This window comes from Paramisgurnus dabryanus, chromosome 7 (assembly GCF_030506205.2).
Source record: "Paramisgurnus dabryanus chromosome 7, PD_genome_1.1, whole genome shotgun sequence".
In the NCBI taxonomy this organism is placed as follows: domain Eukaryota; kingdom Metazoa; phylum Chordata; class Actinopteri; order Cypriniformes; family Cobitidae; genus Paramisgurnus; species Paramisgurnus dabryanus.
This window is the reverse complement of record NC_133343.1, coordinates 11,140,167-11,164,936: the sequence shown is the minus strand read 5'-3', so window position 1 is coordinate 11,164,936 and position 24,770 is coordinate 11,140,167. Positions and strand designations below refer to the sequence as shown.

General features: G+C 38.8%; 1 protein-coding gene across 5 annotated transcripts in view; it reads left to right on the top strand.

The window, feature by feature from the left end:
* The window catches only part of agap1 (ArfGAP with GTPase domain, ankyrin repeat and PH domain 1), a 178,810-nt gene that overhangs the window by 121,291 nt on the left and 32,749 nt on the right, over positions 1-24,770 (top strand). For all 5 annotated transcript variants that reach the window (XM_065240022.2, XM_065240021.1, XM_065240020.1 and 2 more), the window contains 5 exons: positions 784-939; positions 2,998-3,090; positions 14,779-14,883; positions 19,072-19,237; positions 21,838-21,999. In XM_065240022.2, coding sequence (XP_065096094.1) covers positions 784-939; positions 2,998-3,090; positions 14,779-14,883; positions 19,072-19,237; positions 21,838-21,999 — 682 coding nt within the window. The remainder of the gene's footprint in view (positions 1-783; positions 940-2,997; positions 3,091-14,778; positions 14,884-19,071; positions 19,238-21,837; positions 22,000-24,770) is intronic.

Genomic DNA, 24,770 nt, shown 5'->3' with positions numbered 1-24,770 from the left:
AGTGTAACTGGTGTAAAAAGGTAACCACACAGTTGATGAAACCCATTCACTTCCATAGTAGAAAAAACAAATACTATTGAAGTCACAGGGTACTGGCAAATGTGTGGTTACCATAATTTATCAAAATATCTTTTTTTTGTTTAACATAAAGTAACTCATACAGGTTTAGAACAAGAAGTCTAGCCACAATAAAAGCCTGCAACTTATATTTCATATTCTTAATATTTTAAATTCTCTAATATGCAAAATGTAGTTTAATATACTGAAACTCCAGTACTGTCATTAGATTTTTTTAATGGTTTTATCACCAGATGAGAAATGCTTATGACAGACGTCATTGCCTTGACCTTGCAGGGATTGGCTGTCGGCCAGCGTTTTTTTTGCCTCTCATTTGCATAAGTTGAGCATTTCTCAACTTTATTGCATCTTCACCGTTTGCACCACGTTGCTGTCAATCCCACAATCCAGCTCTCATAGGCAATGAATGGTAACACAGCCCAGTCGGCACTAGCGGATACATACTGTCAAAATAAATTTTTCAGTTTCTTCCAAAAATCCTACCTTCTTTTTCTCTCCACTCAAACAGTTTCCTTTTCCCCTGCAGACAGTAATCCTCTTCCACACGACTCAATCCTCATTGATTTCTCATTAGCAGTGTACAAGTGCAGCCAAGCTTAGAGAGGATTAGAGAAGCTCAGGAAAACTGGAAGCCTGTGGCGTTTCTTTGTAATGTGAGCTTATTCTTTGCTCTTGTGTGTGTTTCTTTCTGCATGTGTGTATCAGACAAGTAACGGCGGAGGAAGTCTGAGTGATTACTCATCCTCCGTACCCTCCACTCCCAGTACCAGTCAGAAGGAACTTCGTATTGATGTGCCCCAAACTGCCAACACACCAACGCCCGTCCGCAAACAGTCCAAACGACGCTCCAATCTCTTTACGGTCAGTCTGGTTACCCATGATTCACCATTTATTTGTCTTTATAATTTATATATTTATTTATAATAAGATATTGGGACACCGTGTAAAATGTTAAAAAAACAGAATGCAATAATTTACATATCTCAAATACCTTTATTTTATTTACAATGGAACATAGAAAACATCAAATGTCTCAACTGAGGAAATGTACCATTTTAAGAAAAAAAATAAGGTAAATTTTTATTTGATGGCAGTAACACATTGTGTGGTATCCCCTCCCGTCCGTATACGCCTGGGAAATGAGAAGATCAGTTGTTGCTCTGAAACCTGCATAAACACCTTTTAGCATTGATGGAGTCTTTTGCAGGTGTGAAAGCTGCCCTGTCCTGGATTTAAAAAAAGACAAGAATTTCAATTTTTTTTGAGGGCCTGGCAATCAAAGGGGCTGTATGTGTCATGACGCGTATGCGTCAAGTTTGAAAATTAAAATATTTTTATTTAAAATGCTCAAATAAAATTACATTTTGAAGAAACTATGACAGAAAATGAACACATACTAGATTATTAATGAATTAAATGTTTTTACCTCTAACGGGAATAGCTGCTTGATGATGTGAAACTAAAGGGTTAATAAACACAAACTGAAGCAGATGTTGTAGAACGTCTGGCGAACGATGATAGATAGCGCAAAAATTTTAAAAACGGATTATTTCCCACTATTAATTACATTATCTCATTTCGGTGTGAAGCGCGTCCACGCTATTCTCAGAGATGTTTTATCAACTGGCTAGTTAACCTCCAGACAGTGACGGTCCGGACCACGTCTTTCTCATTTCTGCCGTGTGGCGCGCGTCCCAGCTCGCGATGTGAAGTGTGTGCGTGCTTTTCTCCGAGATGCACTTGGCGGCCTTTTGTGCAGCGACATAATTTTTTTTGGATGACCAATTAAAGGCGGAGTCCACGATGTTTGAAAAACGGTTTGGAAAAGGAGACGGGCCGACTACCAAAACACACTTATAGCCAATCAAATCAAATCAAATGCCGGGTTGCGTATGTGTGGGGCGGGTCTATCAACAGAAGGTCCAGATTCTATTGGGGTAGGGGCGTGTTTGTTTAGGCGATTTCAAATATCAACACTGGCTTTCAAACATCATGGACTCCGCCTTTAAGGCGGTAGGGTTTCCAAGCTTAGGCGGGCTGCCCGAACTGAAATGTGCTAATGTTTCTAAGTTGAAATATTATATATTTTTCTATCTTATATTGTAAATAAAATATGTGTTTATAAGAGTTGCAAATCATTATATTCTGGTTTAATTACATTAATCACAGTGTCCCAACATTTTGGAAATTGGGGGTTGTACTGTATGTATTTTTAGGTTTCTTGTAATAGTTAATACATATGGAGGTGGTTTCCCGGACAGGGCTTATCCTAGTCACAGACTAAAACACATGCTTTAGCTGCCATAATTTACATCTTGCAGTAACATATCTTAACATATATCACTGCCAATTTTTTGTCTTAAGATGTAAACCAGTATTTTTATTTGTATGTGTGTAAAAACAAGGGAAATTTCCTAATATATTTAATGCCTAGCCTTGAATTAATCTAAACCCCGTCTAGGAAACTGCCCCAAAGAACACTGAAAATCAATAATTAGATCAAGGCCTACAGAATATGCATTGGCTTTTATAAAGCCTTCAGAATGTTAAACGTGGTCATCATTGGCCATTAAGAAAAAATATTACAGGCTAAATTTAGCTTGTTTATAATTTTGTAAAGGCTCTATTTACTCATGTGGTAAACGATGTGATTTAGTTTATTAAGTGTTGCAGTTTTGCTACAGTGGGTCTTTAAGGTTCACTCTGTTCTTGTTGTCTGTTATGATCATAAGTAATTGCGTCTAGGCTTCTAGAAGTTGGGGGCTGGGGTCACATCAAGGTCAAGTTCACCCTTTCTACACCCCCTTGACTTCTTGAAGTTGTATTCGTGCCCTGTACTCCAAACTGGATCTAGTCTGAAGTCGGTCTCAATTAGCAGCTAACTTTCCTTTGACTAAAAGGATTTCTTATCCCCCACAGTCTCGAAAGGCAAGCGAACCAGACAGGGAGAAGAAAGGAATGGATGGTCGCGCAGACAGCATTGGAAGTGGCCGCGCTATCCCAATTAAACAGGTAGGTTCTGGCCGGCCATCTGGGCTGGTATAATTGGAGTCCAGCAGCGGTGTATTGTGGACGAAGGGGCGTGAGATCAGGACTCAGACCCATGCCAGGCCCGTTTGATGCCATCTCCTTGATTAACAGCGAAAGCACGCACTTGACATCAATTAGAACCAGGCTCTCCCGTATACTAAAATGAGATCATTAGGATAAGAAGTGGGAAGGGATTTCTCTCTATGCCCCCGTCTTACTCTTCCACCTTCTCAAAAACGATAATAGAAATAAAGCAAGAGAACCCTAATGAAGTGCAGTCTACCCATCTGCACATGGGCCCATCTCTCCCTTCCCCATATACCCCAAAAACGCTTTGATCGGTGCATCGGGAGGTGATGGTGGGTCATCTTCACATCACGGTTTAGTTCTTTAACCCCTACCCCCACGCTGCAGGAGCGAGTGTTTGAGTTGGCCTTAATTTGTTACAAACAAGAGTGTGTAGTGAGGGAGATCTAGCTAGCAAAAGGAGGGGGGGCCGGGTTTTCCTCTGAGTATCTCAGCTGGAGTGTAAGAATCAGGTAATTAGCGGCACTAATCGTGCCCTCTCATGTCAGAGCCGTGGCCTTGTTTGTAATTTTCTAATGAACAAATTGCATCTCTGATTAAAGCTGCCTTTAAATGAGATCTGTGTTTATTAGCGTCCCACAGCGGAGCAGTGCTTGCGTCGGCCACCATAGCGCACAGCTTGCACTCGACAGCAAAGCTTCTGATCTGTAGGATTTGTGTGCTGTATTCACAACCTGCTGGGTTTTCATTGAGAACCTAAAGATGATGGGAAGACTGTTAAGTTTGCTGCAGCACCAAACCAGGGTTTTTTCTGAACAGTGTTGGGGGTAACACATTACAAGTAACGTGCATTACGTAATAATATTACTTTTCTGAAGGAACGAGTAACGTAACGCTATTACTTAAATGTACACATTATTAACGTATTACTTAAATGTACACATTAATATTTGAGTTACTTTTTCAAAAAAGTAATGCAAGTTACTTTTTAAGTTTAATTAATTTGATAAAAAAAATGTACTGAAATAAACTAAATGTAGAATGGACTCATAACAAAATTTTACAATTAACTAAGAATATTAGTCAACTTTACAATTGTTAAAGGAACAGTATGTAAGAAATTTATATCAATTAATCATAAAATGGCCCTGATATGTCACTAGACATTAAGAATTTATTTTCATTTCTAATATTTTTATCACTGACATCAGTGGCCTGGCAAGGATATTGTCATTTAAAAACTGATGTTTATGTTGTCATTTTGCATATTGGCCACTAGTTGTGTGATTGCAGTACCAGTTTTAGCCACATGGTTTGTGATTGCAATACCAGTTTTGGCCACAATCCTACATACTGTTCCTTTAATATTCTGAAAATAGACCATATTAATGTATGCAGCCTACAAATGCGACCTTAGTAGGCCGCAGCCTTTGGATTAAAACAGCGACCCCAATTTCAGTCAAGGTCAAGTATAACAAAACACATAAGTTACCTCACGCATACACAATGAAACGAGTCTTAATTTCCATCAACAGCGCAATAATAACATACCGGGAAACGTTAGCAATAAAACAAACGTGATCAGTAGCTTATATAATTTTAATCACCTTAAAATAATCGCAGTGGGTCACAGAAGTAAAATCTCATAAGAACTCAATATTTCCTCTTATGTTGATTTTTGCGTGTGAGTTTTTCCTCAGACATAAGCTGAATGAGCTTATGATGGCACACAGAACCGGAAAATTTGATTTTTACACTGCTGGCCTTCCCTACAATACTGTATGCTAACTGTATAACGTTAACCATCTTATATCATTTATATCTACTATGTGCCGTACTACATTCAAACTCTTTTATTTTAACAAACATAACGTCTGATATGAAATATTGAAAGGTTAGCTGCTGGAGACTTGCCATTGGCTGTTGTATTTGAATAAATAATTAGTTGAGTCTAAGAAAGGATTACAGGGGCTATTTTGGGGATGTTTTACTATAAATATTATTATGTTTCATATAATTATGTTTTATATTATTATGTTCAATGTAATAATCCGTTAAATTATCTAAATAATCCGTTTTTTATCTTATCGTTTTAGAGATCAGTAGTACCTTTTCTGTGGTTAAATACTAGTGCAGATTGGGTTTACAGACAGAGAGCAAGAGCTCAAACGAATGAAAGCGATCAAGTTCACGTATTTTTTATCTTAAATAATAAGTTTGACCATAAGATAAGGGGGGCACTGCCCCCTAATTCCCCCCCCTTGGCAACGGGCCTGTGTAGACGGTAATGGTTTCTTTGGGTTCATATGAAATTATTTTGGCGTATAAGTCGCACCTGAACTTAAGTTCCAGGACCCGCCAAACTATGAAAAAAGTGTGATTTATAGTACCTAATATTGTAGATTTCCTTTAATAAAAACTTTTGCAATTGTTTACATTATTGTATTTTATTAAATGTTTATGCATTTGGCAGACGCTTTTATCCAAAGCGACTTACAGTGCATTGCAAGCTATTACAATTAGTTAAACTATAGTTATCGTTATAGTCCATAGTATGAATGACTCTTTAGGCTTTTTAAAGTTTAGGTTTAAGCTATACACTTTTCTTTATCACTGAGTTTAGAAACGGATTACAAACCTAAAACTAAGTTTATGTACCTGGAAATATTTTGTTTATCTGTTTATACAGTCATACTACCTGGTTTGTTTGACTAGTGTGATCGCTCTGTTCCGTGCCCGGGCGCGGATTGGTTAATCGCGCCGCGGCCGGGTTGCAGAGGTGGGCCGTATCGCGGTTCACTTGGGTTCAGGCGCGGAAGGCTGTGGTGTGAGCGCAATCGTGCCTGAGCACGATTCAAAAGGTGAAGACGTCAGTTGCGCGACCACTCACGTTCATCTGCCTCCGTAAAAACCTTTTGCTGCGAGCAGCGGGCTTACGTGAATGTCTGAGCTGCACACATGACAGATCAACTAAGCAATATGATGACATGTGAGAGGGCTGTCTGTAATCGCGCACCAAACGACTCGGAATAAAAAACACAGACTTATCATTATGGTGGGTTCCAGTGTTAAGAGAGAGCTTTACTTCCTGGTTTTTTCAAAACAATCGCATCTTAATGACAAAAGCGCGCCCGGACTCGGATAGATAAAAAGTACAGTGTGAGTGTGTGCACCTGGGGGAGTAGGGAGGGGTGACAATCGCGCTGGGGCATGGTTTGGTTTGGATAATGTGAGTGCGCCCTTAAACATAGATTGTACAAAATGGGATAGTAAAAATGGAATCTTGTTAGAATTCACCAATTATTTGGAACGCACCAGAATGCGAAACTTTCTTTGTATGCCCTTGCATTTCCACTTCCAGCATTCACATGCATATGAATTGAAGTTAATTGAACAAAATGTGTAGTGTGTCTGCCCGTTTAACCTGTGTTTGGTTGCAAGTAAAACTTGATTTCTAAACATCCCACAACTTAAGAAACAGTGCTTCCCAATGCTATATTTCAGCATTATACCTCTGTTTAGAGGCACACAGGCTGCAAGCCCTGATGCTGCCAGGAGTTCTCTCCCACCTCCTGCAGCTCTATTTGCATAAATCCTGTTAAAGTCTGTGGCGGTTAATGAAGAAGAAATGAGGCTGGCCCAACTACGGTGGCACAGAGAGCAGGGCTCCGCGCTAGTGGCAGATGGGAAGGCTGAGCCGTGGCAGCCAGCTGTGCAGGGAAGGAGAGAACTGCACGCAGGTTTAACTATGATCTGTCTCTCTGTTCTGACTGCGCTGGGCTAATTTGTATGTGCAATGCCCAAAGCAATCATGATGGAGGGATAACATGCATTCTCGAGAGGTAAGGGTGGCTATGTTTCCCAAACATCTGTAACACAACAGTGTCATACAACTCAAGCACATACATTTTAAAAATAATTAAGCTTCCCATTTAAAATATGCACACAATTATAGGGTAACCTCATTGCTGGCACCCTGGCACAGAGATGGTTTATAACCATAAAGAAATGTTTTATTTAAATGTTATGTGTATTAGCCTGCAGTGTAGCGAGACGTTAGCGATCAAAAAGCGTGTTGCACTGGGGCTCTGGCGCAAAGCCATATTTCCAAAGCATCTCTCAGCCCTCTAACACTGCAGGTACATAAATGAGGGATTAATTTCCCTGGTGTCAGGCAGAGCTTTCCACACACTTACGCACACATCAGTGCCCCGAGCCTGTCATCTCATGAGAAGATCAATCAGGCAGTTCAATTCATCAGAGCTTTACTAGCTTCTGCAGTGCAGTTTTCTCATCTTCCTGCCATCTTCTTGTTTGTTGAGGTCTGGTGTTAAAGGTTTGCATGTTCATGTAGCGCTAAAATGCCATTTGTAAACTTTTTTCTTCTTTTGCAACTCCTATGGTAGCGCATCAAACTAGGCAAAATATTCCATTAATGAACATGCAAGGGAATGGGATGTATGGATGTTTGTCAGAGATGGTCATTCGAGTCCCATTGGACTATTTATCCAACAAAGTTTATTTTATATATTTATTTTTGTATAACATTTAGCACAGTATGTCAATGCCAACTTAATCTACTGGCCTCCTCATGTAACCTATAGCGAAACGTCCAGGATGGACAAACAGCCATTGACCACAATCCCCTCATCAGATCAGTGGCTACGGTGGCATTTCTCATTAAATTGGGCATAACATTCAGGCTATGAGTGTTTCACCAACAGTACAAAAACGACCCGGTTGTGTCCGCTCACAGACGATAACGCAGCCAAGCAGCTTGTGCTCAGAGGCACAGGGCAGAGCTTCATTTAGGAATTGGATGGTAATTGATTTGATAATTCCCTGTGGTCTTTCCTCTTATGTGCTCGAGTCCGTCTCGATCTCGCGCCTTGCTGGGCGCTAGACCTGCTCTTCAATTAAAGTGTGTAGATGCATGTATGGTTTTTTTGTCTACCTGCATCACGTTATCACGTTTTTACGTACGTATAAAAACATGAGACTACTATGTATCATTGGTGTGTTTCTTGTGTGTTTTTGTATTTGCGTATGTGTACATGCGAATGCTTAAGGTAGTTTTGTTCTATCTTAGACCTTGTCGTAGTTTATTTGCCATTTGCTGTGATCTCATTATGAAGGTTATTGTTCTGACTCCTGTGCTGAAGGTTACGCTCTCAACATGGCTCTCAGCTACAATAAAACCTTTGTAAAAATGCCTTCATTAGAACATGCTCCTCATTAAAACACACAGACGGCTCGGTGGACGGTAATGAGGGTGGGGTGGGCTCGCACTCTCCAGCAATTAGATCGCTGAAGAGGTGCGTGTTCGCCTCTTTCTCCCCGTGGAACGCTTGAAACTGGCAGCTCTGAGACATGGGAGTGGGTGTGGTGAGGTCAGACGTGTCACCTGTATTTGTCATGACAACTCTTAGCTCTGCCAATCACAGCCTCTGCTTTGACCCTTTGCCTTGGTTTTAATACTTTGTCCAATCAACACAGAGGTCCCTGTTGTTTTGACAAGTGCAGTATATTATAACGATATTATGCTGTTTGTTTGACTGGTGGTTTTGTTTTAATGGCTATTAGGGTTATAAAAGAGTGCTAATTTGAATTTGCCGATCGGTGCGATTATAATTGCGAAACTCGTTCAAAACTTGACCAAGTCTTTTAGTATGTGAAGCTAGTTTAGTTTGATAGAGTTGTTTATGGTTTTGTGTAATCACTAATGTCACTGTAATGATCGCCAGCTTTGTTTACTCGACCCTGTGTAGCCTAGAGTCTACCGACATCTGTTCAACGTACTTAATTAGCCAATTACAGTGAACGTCATCTTTGTTAACTATATGGCAAGGTTTTCTGCAAAATATTTTTAAAGTTTGGATCTGGAATTGTGAAAAGATGCGTTCTGCAAAACTATCGTATTTACAGAAAAGCTGTCGTGTCATACCGATTTGAATCATGCTACTTCAGGTTACATGTAGTGTGAGTTTTTCAACACTTGTCGTACAGGACCTTCTATTTTAGTAAAAATGTGCACGCGTTGATTTCAAACACAGTTTTTCTTCCACTCCCTGTTTTTTTGACAAACTGTCCACTTGTTAACACAGTTTGTTGCCCCTTTTCGGTCTTTGCAGAGCAGAACGTTTCACAGGTTTTGTTTTACAGTGCATCGCTGTTTAACATTTCCTTTAAGAAATACAATGCCACTGAAATGTCTCTCCTCATCATAAAGGGAAATTAGTATCACGGTTGTAATTGCATGTTCTGGTTGGCAGACGAGCACTGAGCTGTGCTTGTTTGACGTCGTTCTGCCCCCTCAGAGCAGGGGTGCTTTGTAAGGAGTTAAATTGGATGGTTAATTCGGGTGTTATTTACCCTGTAATTCATTAGCTTGGCCCTGCCATTGGCAGCGGGCAGGCTGTAATTTCACGCTTCGCAATAAAAGATGTCTCATAATCTGCTTCATTTAGCACCGAAAGAATTTAATGAAATTAACTGCAGCCCTAATTAAGACGGTGAATATTAAAGACCTGCTATCAAGCCTTTAACGAGTGTGACACGATCCGCCTTCTATGGGATTGGAAAAATATCATTTCCCAGGGAAAGGTTGCTGATGCTCCAAGCCATTTTGGCCAAGATGGCATTTTTGTCATGCACACTAACCTCCCGCAAATTAGATTTTTCCCCTGTATAATTTTAGTTTGAACATAATTTAACCAAATACACAAACATCAATCAGGCATCCCTGTTTAGATTTGGCTAATCTCTTGTTGCTAGTATCCATTGGCGCCAATTGGTTTAAACGCACTGTAAATCACTCATTAAGTTCCTTTGCGACCTTGACGTGTTATTGTTGCAAGCTAAGAGCCTTACATGGCCGTCTCTGGTTTGTGTTTTTAGCGAACTCTGACTCCTAAGCATTATTTAGCAATGAACAGCAGTGTAGCTATAAAAAAAGATCAATTACTGGGTCAGTCCTGTTACGCAAAACATTTGTCTAGATCTATATCAATTACAGTATATTTTAGCATATTGAATGATATTCAGTATAATAAGCTATTCAATATATTAAGATTAACTTTTTTTAAAGTTGGTAACAAACTTAAGTAGATCTAACATGATTAACTGAATAGTTTTAGTAATTTTCCAGAGTAGTCCAAATGTTGGTACTGTAATTCAAATGTTTAAAAAACATTTATTGGGATTATTATATATTAATGAATGGTAATTTTTTTTCTATGCACTCAGTTTTTGTTCTTTTATATTTTAAATGTTCTCCGCATAGCAAAACCAGGAAAATTATTTCATTTTAGAGGAAAAAAACTTTCAGGATCCACCTGTGGTTCACACAGTGGAATTAAATGGGTTGTGCTAAGCTGCTTGGCTGTTGCAGCAAATGTGACAAAAAAGAGTTTTGTGCAATTGAGGAGCTCAGATGCTCATCTTTGTCAAAAATGAGATGATGATATTAACCAAATGCTCTCGGCACATATTATACGGTCATCAAATACTTTCGCTTCAAATCCGATTAATCCTGGCCTTAGGCCATTCAGATACTGGTTTGTTCGCAGGATTCATTAAGAGTCTGATAAAAAAAGAAAACTTGTCAAGCGAACAAGGGTTTTGCATCTAAGCTCTTCAATTAATGACTAGCAATGACAATGGTTTTGCTATTTTACCTTAGTCACAATGAAATTGAAATTAAATAATATTTTTTTATATTGTGTTTTTGCAATTTGCATTTACATTCTATACTAAAAATAAATTTCAGTATTCTTGAGTGTTCCATGTTTTTCTTTTTTTTTTGGAACATGTGCCTGAGAGAGTGTGTGTCTTCTAGGGATTTCCTGTCTTTAAATGATAAATGTCTTTTTGGGGGGTGCGGTTGGATGTGGGGTATCATCTTGCTGCCTGCACCAACCAGATCAGATGGCCGCTGCGATATAAGAACTCCAGTTTTCACACCGTGTCAATCACATGGCTCCATTTCCCTCCCGCATGCACACGCATGCAGTCACTCACACTGACAGGGCCAGAGGTGAGCTTGTGTTGGGATGACACACTTAATTTAGCTTCCCTCTCCATGCAAAGCCCAGGAACAATAAGCCAGACGTGAGCAAACACCCAACTCTTTGTTAAACGGCTGTCCAGCGTGGGCACGCAGGAGACTGATCCTGTCCACCACACTGACTACCGACCCCACCCGCACGAAAGTCCACATTCAATCCACAATGAACCTCTCCTTTTGTTACGGAAGAAATGGGAAGAGCTGAAAGAAACGGATAACAGACTGATAACAGTTTAGATTGGCCTCCTTTAATAGAATAGAATAGCACAGATTAGAAGCTTTTGTTTGTTTGTGAAGTTTGTTCGTTTGTAATCACCCCTCTCCCTCCAAGGAAAAACAAAAATGAGAAATAGCTATGCTTTGCCTGTTCTCGCTCCCTCTTAATTGTTAATCTTCATTTGGGTTCCTTAGTGTTCCTCTTCATCGGAAGATTTAACAACTACTCCTATTGACGTTCCACTAAAGACCATAGGTGCAGCAGTTATCGGCGTTGCCCTAAAGCTCTTTTAACCGGCAAAGTGGGTAGGAAATGCCTCCATGAGATTTATTTTTTTGGCCCGCTGGGTTTTAGGTTTGAAAGACCTTGCATGTTGTCAGCCAGGGGACGGTAAAACAGAGGCAAGCAGGGTGTCACCAGTCCCAAAGCCTTAAATAATGAACGATTACTCGCATCACAGAGGTGATGTGGCGTTCAATTAGCCTCTCCTGCTGAATGATCGCTTGTCATCTTCTCAACGGGTGGGCAAAATTAATATACCTACATCCAAACCATGAGAAACGGCTACCTACAACAACAACAGCATGCCTAGAGAGACCTTCTAGTAGACACAATAAAAAAGTCCTTTCTTTCTTTCTTTCTTTCTTTCTTTCACAACTATAAAGCATGTTCAACCCTTTGTTAATGAAGTAATGGATATTCAGTTTATGTGACAGATTGGCCGCTAGCGGCAGCACCCTTGTTAGGAAATTAAAAATCTTGTCAACTTGTGTTTACTACACAGCAGGGGAGCCCGTTATTATTTTACTCTTCTCACATTTGAGCAAAGGATCTGGGCTGCACTGATGTATGAACTGACCTGAGGGAACTTTCATGTTCAGATGATGAGTAGAACATCACAGCAAATATAAAAGTTCTATCAAAAAATATCACAAAATAATGTTTTGCACTGTTACTTAAATATAGACCGTGTCATCGGGCGCACGTGCGGTGACACGATAAGCTAGATGCTGAAACTGAACTCTTAAACAAATACCTCGTCGAAAATAACTAATGTTTTGGGTTCCTATGTAATATACGTGTTGTTTATTTTGCTTGTTATATAAATAAACTACGTTAAAAGGACTTTGTTGTTATTTATTCTTTGCGGAGTTTACCGGAAGTTACGTGATGACCACGAAAGCCGCTTGTTTATGTTGTTACTGCTGAAACCGTCTATATACCGCAGCCAAACATGTTCAAATATAAATACTACTGGTCAAAGGTTTAGAGTCATACATGTTCGAAATGATGTTTGTAGACAAAGAAATTAATAAAGAAATGCATCCCATAATAAAGAGATTATAATAAAAAATGCAGTGAACTCTTTGTTAATGAAGTAATGGATATTCAGTTTATGTGACACCAGAATACTATAAATGGGAACTTCTTCGTTACTGTTTAAAAGTATGAGACCTTAGAAAGCTGCTTGATGGTTAACTACACTGTTAAAAGTGAAAGTTGGATTAAAAAAAAAAAAGATTTCAATTGGTAACACCTATAGATTTTAAGTTTTTTCAACTTAAAGGACAAGTTTGGTATTTTACACTTAAAGTCCTGTTTTCAGATTGTTTATAATGAAATAGAACGGTTTTGACTGAAATTTGGACATATGATGCTGTCCCGAGAATTTTCTGGTGTTTGTTCTATCACCTCCCACCTCTATAATGTGTGTATAGGTGCACTGGAACAATCTTTCCTAAAATGCATTAAACTTTCGTTTACAAAGACATGAAACTCACCGAGTGGTCGGGGTGTTCACTGATATGCTCACACAAAAATCGCTGTCTTCAGTAAATTACTATTCTAAAATGTGGTAAAAATATTAATAAAGAATGAGTAAGTAAACATTTGACACGCAGTATCTTTAAAATTTGTTTGAAATTGTTTGTTCTAACTTCATTTGTTTGACAGTCATTATGTAACTGTATTTCAGCCTCTTTTAGTTTTTTTCCACTTCAGACCGTGTTTAGATACCAATTACCACATAATTAGGCCAGTTCAACGATGTGTGACAGTGAAGGGATCATGGCATTTTTTTGTAGAAAATTAAGGCTGTGAAATGACAGAAAGGAAAAACGAGAAAGCAACAAAAACTGACAGAAAGTTGTCTGTCCTGGTGTTGCACGCTTCAGCGCAGCCATGGCTAGAAATCTATTATTATCCCTCCCGTCTACATGTTAATGTTTAACAAGTCCAGCGAAGTGACATGCCGCCTCAGCAGCGTAATTGCTAATCAGTCGACAGTTTTATTTTCTTCTTGCCTAATGAATTTGGCTGAAATGAGGTGTAAGCGGCCAGCCCTTAAACGGCCAGTCAGCTGCCACTGATGTGCGTAGGAGAGGAAGGTTAGCATTTGTGTCGGGGTGCTAATGCGCTCACTAAAACCTCATAGGAAAATTAGCTTGTGTAGCTCACAGTTTGGGTTTTCACTTGTTGTCCAAAACGTGCAAACTTGAGCTTAATAGACTTTGTCCACTTGATTTTAAGATAAACATGCATGGGTAAGAGTTTGTGATGTGTCATAAACTGTTGTTTTAAACGTTAAAGCACCATTTTAAGAATACAAATATAGTTAAAGTCACAGTCTGTAACCTTTGAATATATATCTCTGTTTGACACATAAAATTGTAAGTTATTGGTTGTTGGTTTATAGGAATAGTTCGGCCAAAAATTATATTAAACTCATGATTTATTCACCCCCAAGCTTTCCGAGATGCATATGTCTATCGTTTTTCAGACGAACACATTTTCAGTTATTTTAGAAAATGTTTTAGATGTTTCCGTTAATCAAATGTAAAGTTACGAGTTCCTTCAAGTCTTTATCCTTCCCCAAAGAAATCCAAACGGCTCCAGGATGATAAACAAAAGCCTTCTGATGGTAGTCTGAGGGTAATTTGTTTGTCCACTGAAAAGTGGGCAAGAGATTTTTGTTTTGGTGTGAACGTTTGTTTAAATTGGTAAAAAGTACTTTAAATGTTTTTAATGTTAAAATTCAATCTTGCTTGTGAAACCCATATTTTTGTGGTTTAGTTTCCTGCAAAAATGTTTTTTATAATGTAAAGAACTTTTGTGAAAATGAAATCAATGATCGTAACTAAACTTTGATGCTGATAATTTCATAATTAGATTATGAGACTTTGGTCACATGCATTTGTTGTGCTTTTAAAACATTACTATTTATGTTTGAGCAACCTTGGCTCAAACGGTGGTGCGAGTTTAGGGTGGAACTGTTTGTTTGACCAGTGACAGATATTTGTGTGGGGCGAGGGTTCGACAGTTTGCTAATTGTATTTGGTAATTTTTTTGTTTGTGTTTTCAGGGCATGTTGCTAAAAAGAAGTGGCAAGTCGCTGAACAAAGAATGGAAGAAAAAATATGTCACACTTTGTGACAATGGAGTCCTCACCTATCATCCCAGTTTGCATGTAAGTACCATGACATATACACACCTACTTTCCACATCCACGTTGCCCACCTTGTGAAACATGTTGAATACTCTTGTATTCAGTGTATCATCCATTTTTTTATGCCCCATGACTTTTCACTGACATTTAAAAGATTACCATGTCCGCCTCAGTAAGCATGGTGTCTCTGATACGGCCTTGTTCTTAATTATCAGCTCATTTGTTTGCACACGGCTGACGCTGTTGGTGTGTAATATTATGGCATAATGGCTGGTCATAATCACCAACTTGGATGACAGAGTGCATACACGATAGTGTAAATGGACGTTTTTTTTTTTATAAGTCTTCCGCTGTGCATTTTTATTTATGTATGTATTATTATTATTATTATTATTATTATTATATATATTTTTTGAGTGCAGTCAGAGCTTATTGGTAGCACCGATAAGTCCCAAAATTATTTAACAAATGTTGCACATATGCAGATGAAAGGAAATGCATGCAACCCTATGAACGAAGATCAATTGAAATGTTGAGAATTCAGTGTTTTATGATCTTTTAAATGAACAAAAAATGACACACTTTGTTGAGCGGTCCAAATGAGCAGTGGCTTAATGTTTCTCTACTGGTTTCGCTTCCTTACCCCAGTTTAACTTTGGACATTATTGGTGACCCTAAAGAGTACCAACACATTTTTAGAAACATTAAAATGTGGGGGTCATTTTTTCCTTATCCCTATGTCATTTTAATGGTGGTTTTCAGGAACAAAGGCATGTCACGGACCTGTTGGTCCATGTTGGCATTTGCCTTATTTGATTGATTAGCCTCTAAAAAGTAATTGAACATTTTTGTATTTATTGGGCGGACATTGTAATTAGATGTACTGCCTTCAGAGATATATAGATATCATTGTCGTCTCTTTTTACCATCACTTTCTATTATTTGCATCAAGATCATTTAAAAGGAATCATACATGTCTCTTTCATCATGCCCATGCAATGAAATTGCATAAAAAAATACAGATAGACTATAGATATTACAGAGTAAAGATCTTTGCACATTGAGTCCAAAATACTCGTCCGGAATCTTCGTCCATTATAAATAAAATGCGGATAGGGTTCGATTTTCTGCGGTTTTCCCATGCATATCAAGCATTTTGAGAGGTGTTTGACATTAGAGCCACCATACAAGCAAACACTAAAAACAAGAATAGCGTCTGACAAGTTGATCCATATCGTCTTGCAGCACAAAGTATTACAAACAAAGTGAGGAATACAAAGAGACAAAATATAAAGACAGATAGAAAGTGCTGTGATTGTCAGGTATGGTAAGACCACACTTGAAATGTGAGTGCATTTAACTCATCCTACACTCTTAGAATGGATGTGTTAAAAACAACACATCGGTGTTAGTTTGGGGACAACCGACTAAATGCGTTGTCCCAGAATCCACACATCTATGTGTTATTATTGAAATTATTGTTATTATTTATTTTAACACAAAACCAACACAAAATGACACATAATATGTTAAAATTACACATAATATGTTAAAATGACACATAATGTGTTAAAAGCATAACACAAAAAAGTGTAAAAAAATGAACACATCCTTTCTTAGAGTGTAGTGTAGTGAACGCACACACACACACACGGAGCAGTGGACAGCGGCAGCAGCCCCAGTAGAGAGGAACTGAGAGAGAGCTGCCTTGCTCAAGTTAGCTAAACGATAGCTTGTTGCTATTCATCCATTCGCAGTGAATAGTGCTAACGTTACAAAGACTTGATTTTGTATTGTCTTGCAAATTCTTTTGCAATGGATGAATTAATACACATCGGTGTGCGAAGATCTTAGCATTGAAAAATGCTAAATAAATTTTCAGAAATGTAATTAACATTTGAAACTTGCACTCATTAATTCTCCAATTAAAAGCTTCATCTGGGTGAATTAGAGGAGGTGTGCGTCATCATATGACGTCCCCCTCCTCTCTTTGGCTGTGAACAGGTTCCCCTCATCAGCAGATGTCTGCTACATAGGCATCAATTACATTGTTTGTGGAGGCTAATAGGTTGAAACTCAGTCAGGGCTCTTAATTGCTCAACTATGTGAAATAGAAATCTCATTAATGTAGCTGACTAAGTAGATACATGCAAACTAATTAGTGAAAATAGCTTAGCTATGTTTACATGACTATGTTTGTTTATGAGATGTTGTTGACTGTGGGCTAAACTTTGGCTGTTTTGCCAAGCATTGGGCATATCTGGTAATTTTGTCTTTTGGAACCAATTAAAAAGCAGCAGTCAATAATTTAAATTAAAACGCATGCTAAATATAAAACGCATGTACGGAATATACACTACCAATATTTTTTTTTTACCGCCACTTGAATGAAATGTTTATCATGATCTTATAAATCTTTAATTTGAGGCTTAAATGTTATTTTCGTTGACAAACGTAATCATGCCAACATATATATTTTTAAAGGTGACATAGAATGATTGAACGGGGTTTTTATCCTTGTTCTGTGATGTGACATGTAGACAAAAATGTTTTTGTGTGGGTCTGTAATGCCTTAGAAGCTTTCTAAAAACCTCTCTCAGATGGCTCTAGGGTGGGGGATTTTAAACAAGTGGTTTCGCACCTATTTGGCTTCCCCTACTGGCTTAACCTGCAATCTCATTACTGATTGGCTGACTTTGCTGCCACTCAAAAAATTTAGCCAATTATTTTAAAGTGGAGGGGCAGTGAGATGCCTGTGATGTCATAAGCATCAGTTTTTCAGATTGGGTCGTTTTCTGGCTGACATTTCTAAAAGCGGAATTTCTATGAGACTGAGATGTTTAGCATGTTTAGCACTATTTGTATGTTCGTGAATGCGGGTAGACTACCATTATTCAACAAAGACAAGGTGAAAATGGTTTTTCATTCTCTGTCCCCGTTAAATGTGTGGACTGAATAATAAAGAAAAAGCAGACAATAAATTCTCAGAACTGGTGGGAACTCCTTTAAGCATCTCAGAATAAGACCTTGAAGATGGTTGATAAATGCCAGGAGTACATTTTTATAAATTCTATTCTAAGGGTGTCTAAGGGTATTTGTTTTTTTTACATTAATCCTATAATTAAACTTGTGTCTATTATTATTTAAAATGTGGGAAAATAAGGAACAAGTTAGTGGCCCTAAACTTTTGACTAGTAGTGTATTTAGCACTTCTCAGTAAAACAAATGAAATTAAAACAATTAATTTGCGCGGCCTTTTTAATAGTCGACTAGTTGGCGATAAACAATTACTCCTGCACATCCTTAGTTTATTTTTACGTTACCCAATTAGTCTTTAGTATTGTGCCATTTAATAGATTCATCTCTTAGGAGCATCAAATTTTTAATGCACATCTGCCCCTGAAGTGTTCTGCAGTGGCCAAACTCCTTGCATCTAAGGACATAAACTCCCTTAACTAAATCCCTCAAGTGGTTTGCCATCCCTTATTTTAAAATCAAGAGTTACATATGGACAAGTCCCAAGAGTGAACGTCCTGAATGGGCTACAATAACATACCTTCTTCATTACACCGACTCTTTTGACTTAATGAGCAGAAGCGAAGCTTCAAGAGGAAGAGCATTCAACCCCAGACCGTACCGTACATCAGCTGAGTGCCAATCATATAACACAAAGCCCGGAGACTCTGTGTATGCGTGCCGCATCGAGCAATTTGGAACACGCACAGAATGTGTCCATCTCTCACTAGAGGCCAACAAAAGGGCAATTCAAAGCCAAGAGCTCTCAACACGGTTTAACAAGCCACAGGAGAGCCCTTCAGGAGTGGCGGGCCAACAGCTTGCGGCTGGTAATTGCATCCCTATTAGCATTGAGTAACTTTCATCATGATCGCAAGCAAAGCCACGCGCAAATCCCGACAACGCAGTCAGAATCCACGCGCATGCCGCGATGGCATGCTGTGATCTGTGGGAAAGGATAAAGGGAGGCTCGGAGGAAGATTTTACACGTTCAGTAAAAGGCACTGGGTGTTTTTCCAAATACAAAAATGTGCAGATATATGATACTCTCCACCATGAATACCAAATATGTTTATATCGATCTCCTTACCTCTGGGGGGTGGGCAGAATTAACTGTTAGCTGACAAAATGAATTTACCAGACACTTTTCAAGCAAGGTTTTCAATAACCATTTTGTCATTTGTTTAACTGCAGGATTACATGCAGAATGTTCATGGAAAAGAGATTGACCTGCTTCGGACTACAGTAAAGGTTCCAGGGAAGAGGCCCCCGAGGGCCATATCCACGTGTGCGGCCCCCAGTCCCAAAACTAATGGACTGACGAAGGACATGAGCAACATGCAGCTTGGACAGACACCAGGTAATACAGTGAACTTTATAGAAACACAAAATTAAAATTGAACAAATGAATATACTTACTATAATATTTTCTTCAAAATTAATTACAGTTTCACTCGCGTTATGAAATGGAACTGCAAAAATAATAAGTTTTCCAAATATAAACCCATCCTACATCTTGTGATAGTCAAGCTTATGGTCAAATTTATGTTTGATATTGTACTTTACGTCACCTTAAATTTGTTTATCTTCCAATATAAATGTTATGTGTAAGGGGAACTTTATTATATTTGGCAACAGAACTGTGCCCCTTTATTTATTTACAGAAATAAACAGTTATGTATTGTTTAGATAATCTTATACGCACTCAAAAGATCAACAGTATTTAAGCCCCTCAAGGAGTGTTAAAGACCCTTCACATGCACACTCACAGACACACACAAGCACCAGAAGGGCCAAACTAATAGCATGAATATTCAGTGACCCATAATACATGTACTAATTATTGTCATGAATATTAATGCAATCAGAGCTCCTTTGCCAGTCAGCCAAGTCCGAAATGAGCACTAATGAGGGAAAGAGGGAGGGAGCTATAGAGGAGAAGAGAGATAATTCACTCAGTGGCGTACCAATGAAAGCTTTTGTAAGTCAAGGATGTGATGAGAACAGCTGGGTCACCAACACGATAACACGCACCTCTGTCTTAATATCTCTTTCAGTGAAAACTCACACATTACGCACACATTTATTTATGGCATATTTTTAGATGCCGCTGGTCCTGCACCGTGTATGTGTGCGGTCCCCTCCCTGCCCTCATGCATTGAGCGTTTGTTTTCCTCCAGTTGCCCGTCGATGTAAAAATGTAGTTTATCAGGCCTCTCCTAAAACGCGATCAGCTTTTGCCATTTACCCAAAGGTGCTGGCGCTTGATTTATCCGCTACAATGGAGATTAAATTGAGTCGTGACATTTCATTCAGTCGAGTTTGTAACGGGCCAGTGGAGGCCCGTGGGTACACCTTTATGCAACAACATATTAAAAACCAGAAAAAGAAATATTTACAGAATGCTGTTTTTAACCGTTCCAAGCTTTTTGTTGTGGCTGCAATTGAAGGCACTGCGATTGAAGGCTGCTATGAGCACATCAGCATTATTTATATGCTATGTTCCGCTATTAAACACACAGTTAAATTATTATAGTGATTTTGGTCATAAGCCCAGAAGCCTTAATGTTGATTGTGTTTTAGATCTTTGTGTGTGTCATATCACATTTGTTTGCGCTCAGTTGCATTTGTAACATTATTAGTGCGATTATATACAACTTCCCATGATCCACTTTAATCAGAAAGTCAGATGACTGCATCCTGCAGTGTAATGATCATTTGTGATAACTTGACGTCACTATTTATGCTTATTGACAAGAGCACATCATAAATGTGAATGTGACATAAGCTTATAGTAGAAATTCAGTGGGAGCTGTGTATTTTTAGTCAATGTAACCAGCAATGCTTTGGAATATACAGTATATATAGATATAGATGTAGATATAGATATATAGATGGTTTCAGCAGAAACAACAACAACGGCTTTCGTCACAAACATAATCCCTTTTAGAGTAAACTATTTCTAATAACAAGCAAATAAATAAATAACAAATAAATTACCTTAGTTAATTATTACATTAAGCTAACGTTATTGTGGAAAAGTAAAGTATATAATGTTAACAATATTAGCTTGAATTCTTGACTGGCTGCCAAACCTCTCTTCACACAGCAAATTATGCTCAGGTAATTTTTCCAGTGGTCAGTTTAGCCACTAAACACACTGATAAACCAGTCCCTACAGAAAAACACGATTATGCGATTGCATGATTCAATGTATAATCACCCAAAGTCCGCATATTTATGCAGGGGCCGCATTTTTTCAAATACGCCACACTTTCCCGCATAAATTGCAGATTTGCGCACACAAAATATACGGGGCTTGCATAGTTTCATAATCCCCGTATTTTCGTAGCAAAATGTCACATATATCTTAGCAAAAAGTTGAAAAATTGTGCATTTACTTTGCACAAGCGTAGCCATGTCCCCTGTGGCTATGGGAATGTTATGAAGTGACGTAATTACAAGACGTGAACATCATTGAAAAGCTGCAAACCCCAACCCCAGTTTTTGCAATTTCCCGCAGTTTTAGCAAATTCCTGCAATTTTATCGCATAAAATTGCATATCCCGCATATTCCATCGCATTTTTTTAGAAAACGTGCTGCAAGATCAATGATTTTTGCCCGCAACAATCAGAAAAAAACTGCATTTTTGTGGAAGGACTGATAAACGAACAGACCGGATGTTAACTTTGGGCCAGGTTCGTAACTGTGATAAAGCGTGTGCATCCGATGGACCTGCGTATGAACACTTCCACTTATATAATAAAAACCCAAATAAACAGGCATTACTCTTTATCGTGAGTTAATTTTAAGGGAGGACAAACTGGAAAAAAGTCTGACTTTTAAAATGACGTGAAAATTTTAAACTTGTATAAAAGATATAAAAAGTTCAATTATATATTCATTATAATTATCATATTAGTAAAAAGTAATATTTTGTGTATTTTTCTGTTTTTCAGGCTCCGTGACCAGCAGTTCTTCAGTGTCTCAGATGGCGAGCGGCATCAGTCTGGTGTCATTTAACAGTCGGCCCGATGGGATGCACCAGCGCTCGTATTCAGTGTCCAGCGCTGACCAATGGAGCGACGCCACAGTTATCGCCAACTCTGGAATAAGCACAGGTAGATTCTCCTTCACACTGCCATACGGCCAGACACAAACAGAAAGCAATGATTTGTTATCCCATAGTTGTAAACTTACACACACACAGATCCATTGATTCCTGTGTCAAGATTTAATGTTGCTGTAACTGTTTATGAAAGTAATGGGCACTCAACAGCAGCACGTAACCAAAGCCTCATCTGTCACTGACAAGACTGTATACAGCAGAGAAATGGTTTGAATACAATGTTTATCAGACAGTCACATTTTTTTGTCCCGAAGAAATTGCTGTTTTCGTGAAATCCTCTTCAGATTTACACAGTGGGAAGAGTCTCTATGTGTTATGTTTATATGTATCTACACATAGACATCACTGTGGCACTGACAGCTGTCAGGACTGTGTATTTGTGTGCTGTTGAGCTACAGTGACATGGCGTGACGTGCCGTTTGACCCCTGCCTGTATCTGGCCCCGTGTTTAACCCTCATAACACTTAAAGCCGTGAAAAGCTTAAACGGGCTGCCGATCGTGACCGCAGCAGGGCACTAAACACACAGCTGAGCCACGGACCCCACACATGACTTATACAACAGAGATAGTGGTGTGGTTCACATGCAAAATATGCAATAAATATGACGACATATATGTGACCCAGTCTGTGAAAACCCAGCTTAATGTCATTTTGTGAGTTTAAGATATTTTATATAAATTCATCCAACATAATGTAAAGAACATTGTGTAAAAATGAGGTCATGTGTGAGCCAAGTCAAATCAATGATAGAAATCAAATGTTGGTGCTCCTAATCTCAGATATTGAGACTTTAGTCTGGATTTTACAGTCACTTATATACAAATAATAATATCTATCTTACATTGCTTTAGTATTGCTAATAATTTTTGGTGGTGCGGTGGAATTTTTGTATTATTTGATTTTCCCTGAGGTTTACTTTTGTGTGCTTCAAAACATTTGAACGCTGTTTCACATTACTTAAGAGGAGTCACTATGTAACTGCTGTAGGCTTGTGATTGAATTGAATATACATTGAATATTTTTTAATACCTGCCATAAATTGGTCAATAGACTTAATGCCCAGCTTCTCTACTTCCTGAACTTCAGCCAGCTCCTTGTTTCCTGTCTGCCATTATTGGACAAACTGATTAATCCAGGTGTGTCTGATTATTGTTGTTGTGACTACTGAGGTCAGGCACACCTGGATTAATCAGTTTGTCCAATAATGGCAGACAGGAAACAAGGAGCTGGCTGAAGTTCAGGAAGTAGTGCAGCTGGGCATAAAGCATATTGTGAGTGCCAGTGAGAACTGTTATGAACTAAGTAGAGATAAAGTCTAATTTACATGAAGAAAGGAATCACATATCATTGACTTTCCCAGTGGTAGAGTTACTGAATAGTATCCATCATAAGCCTCTTCTTTAGTTTTAGTGATATCCCTTTCAAAAGACCGAACATTTTGGCGACGTGGTGGGCTGTTGTGTCGTTTGAGTACTTGTGCGCTCCCCCAGGAAGCTCTTTTATAAATAACATTTCTGCCGGACTAATGATGTGTCTGTCGGCGGCCTGACTGGATCAGATGTGATGGCTGGATGACGGGAGTGCCGGACGCTGATTGCTTGTCACCTCTCGCCCCGGGAGCTGGCAGGAATGAGATCCTGTCTCACTTCTGAGAGAAGAGAGGGTGGAGAGAGATAAGTGGTTGCCAAGTAATTAACTGAAGTTCCTCAAATAAATGTCTCGAGTAGCTGCGCTGAGATGGAGATACTTGATTGACTAACGTTTTAGCTACGCTTTTGTTTGCTCTCTTGCTGCTAGATTGTAAGCCAGGCAGTGAGAGTTTTTGCTTTTTTAGGATTAATATTACATATCTTAACATTGTAAGAAAACGTGGGGTATCTGTTTTTGTTGAAAGCCACACTGATAAATTAGTGGCGTATTGTTCAATGATTTGAGGAAACTGGCTAACCACTTTACTTTCTCGGACCTGCGATTTTTCTCTTGAGAAACCTCGCAACCTTCCTGATCTCTGCTGCTTTTAATTTCGCAGACATTTTCCACCATAAATGCCAATCTGCATTTCAAACCACCGTGTCAAAGAGCTTAACTGAATGTGTTTTTGCAAACGATGCGCGTCCGCACAACCCTTATGTCACTTATGGCAGTCTTCCTGATTTTTGTACACAGGACATGTTTCAGAAATGTAATGGCAATGTTACTAGGTCGGCTTTACAGGACCGATCCCAGAATAAATTCCAGGAGGTATTTGTGTTCACACAGAAGGTACTTTTTTGGCAATTTTCTGGGCTGTGTGAAAGGTGTTTATGAATGACAGAGTTGTATGGCCAGAGTTGTATGGTCTTGGAATCAATGCTATGTCCTTAAGCTACTGGAGTACACATTCATTAGAAGATATGTATAACCTTGCGGTATTTGTTATGGAAAATGAAATACTTTTATATATTAAACTGCGTTTGTTCAAGGCTGAAGTGTAGCTCTACAGATTGCTTTTAAAGTGTAATTGTACAAGCAGGTCAAAGTTGGTACAATTTAGGGAGACAGCGGTTGACACTTGGCTGTGTGCTGTCTGAGTGCGTTGTCTTACATCAGGACTGACCCGTTTGGACTGAACATGGCTGTCATTTGAGAAACACAGCCTAAGTAATGAGCTCTTTTATTCCAGAGGAAACAAAGCCAAGTCCGTTTCAAAGAGATTACATCCCCTCCAGTGATTTGGTATCTCTCTGTCTTTCTCCGACTCCACATTGTCCTGAAGACACTG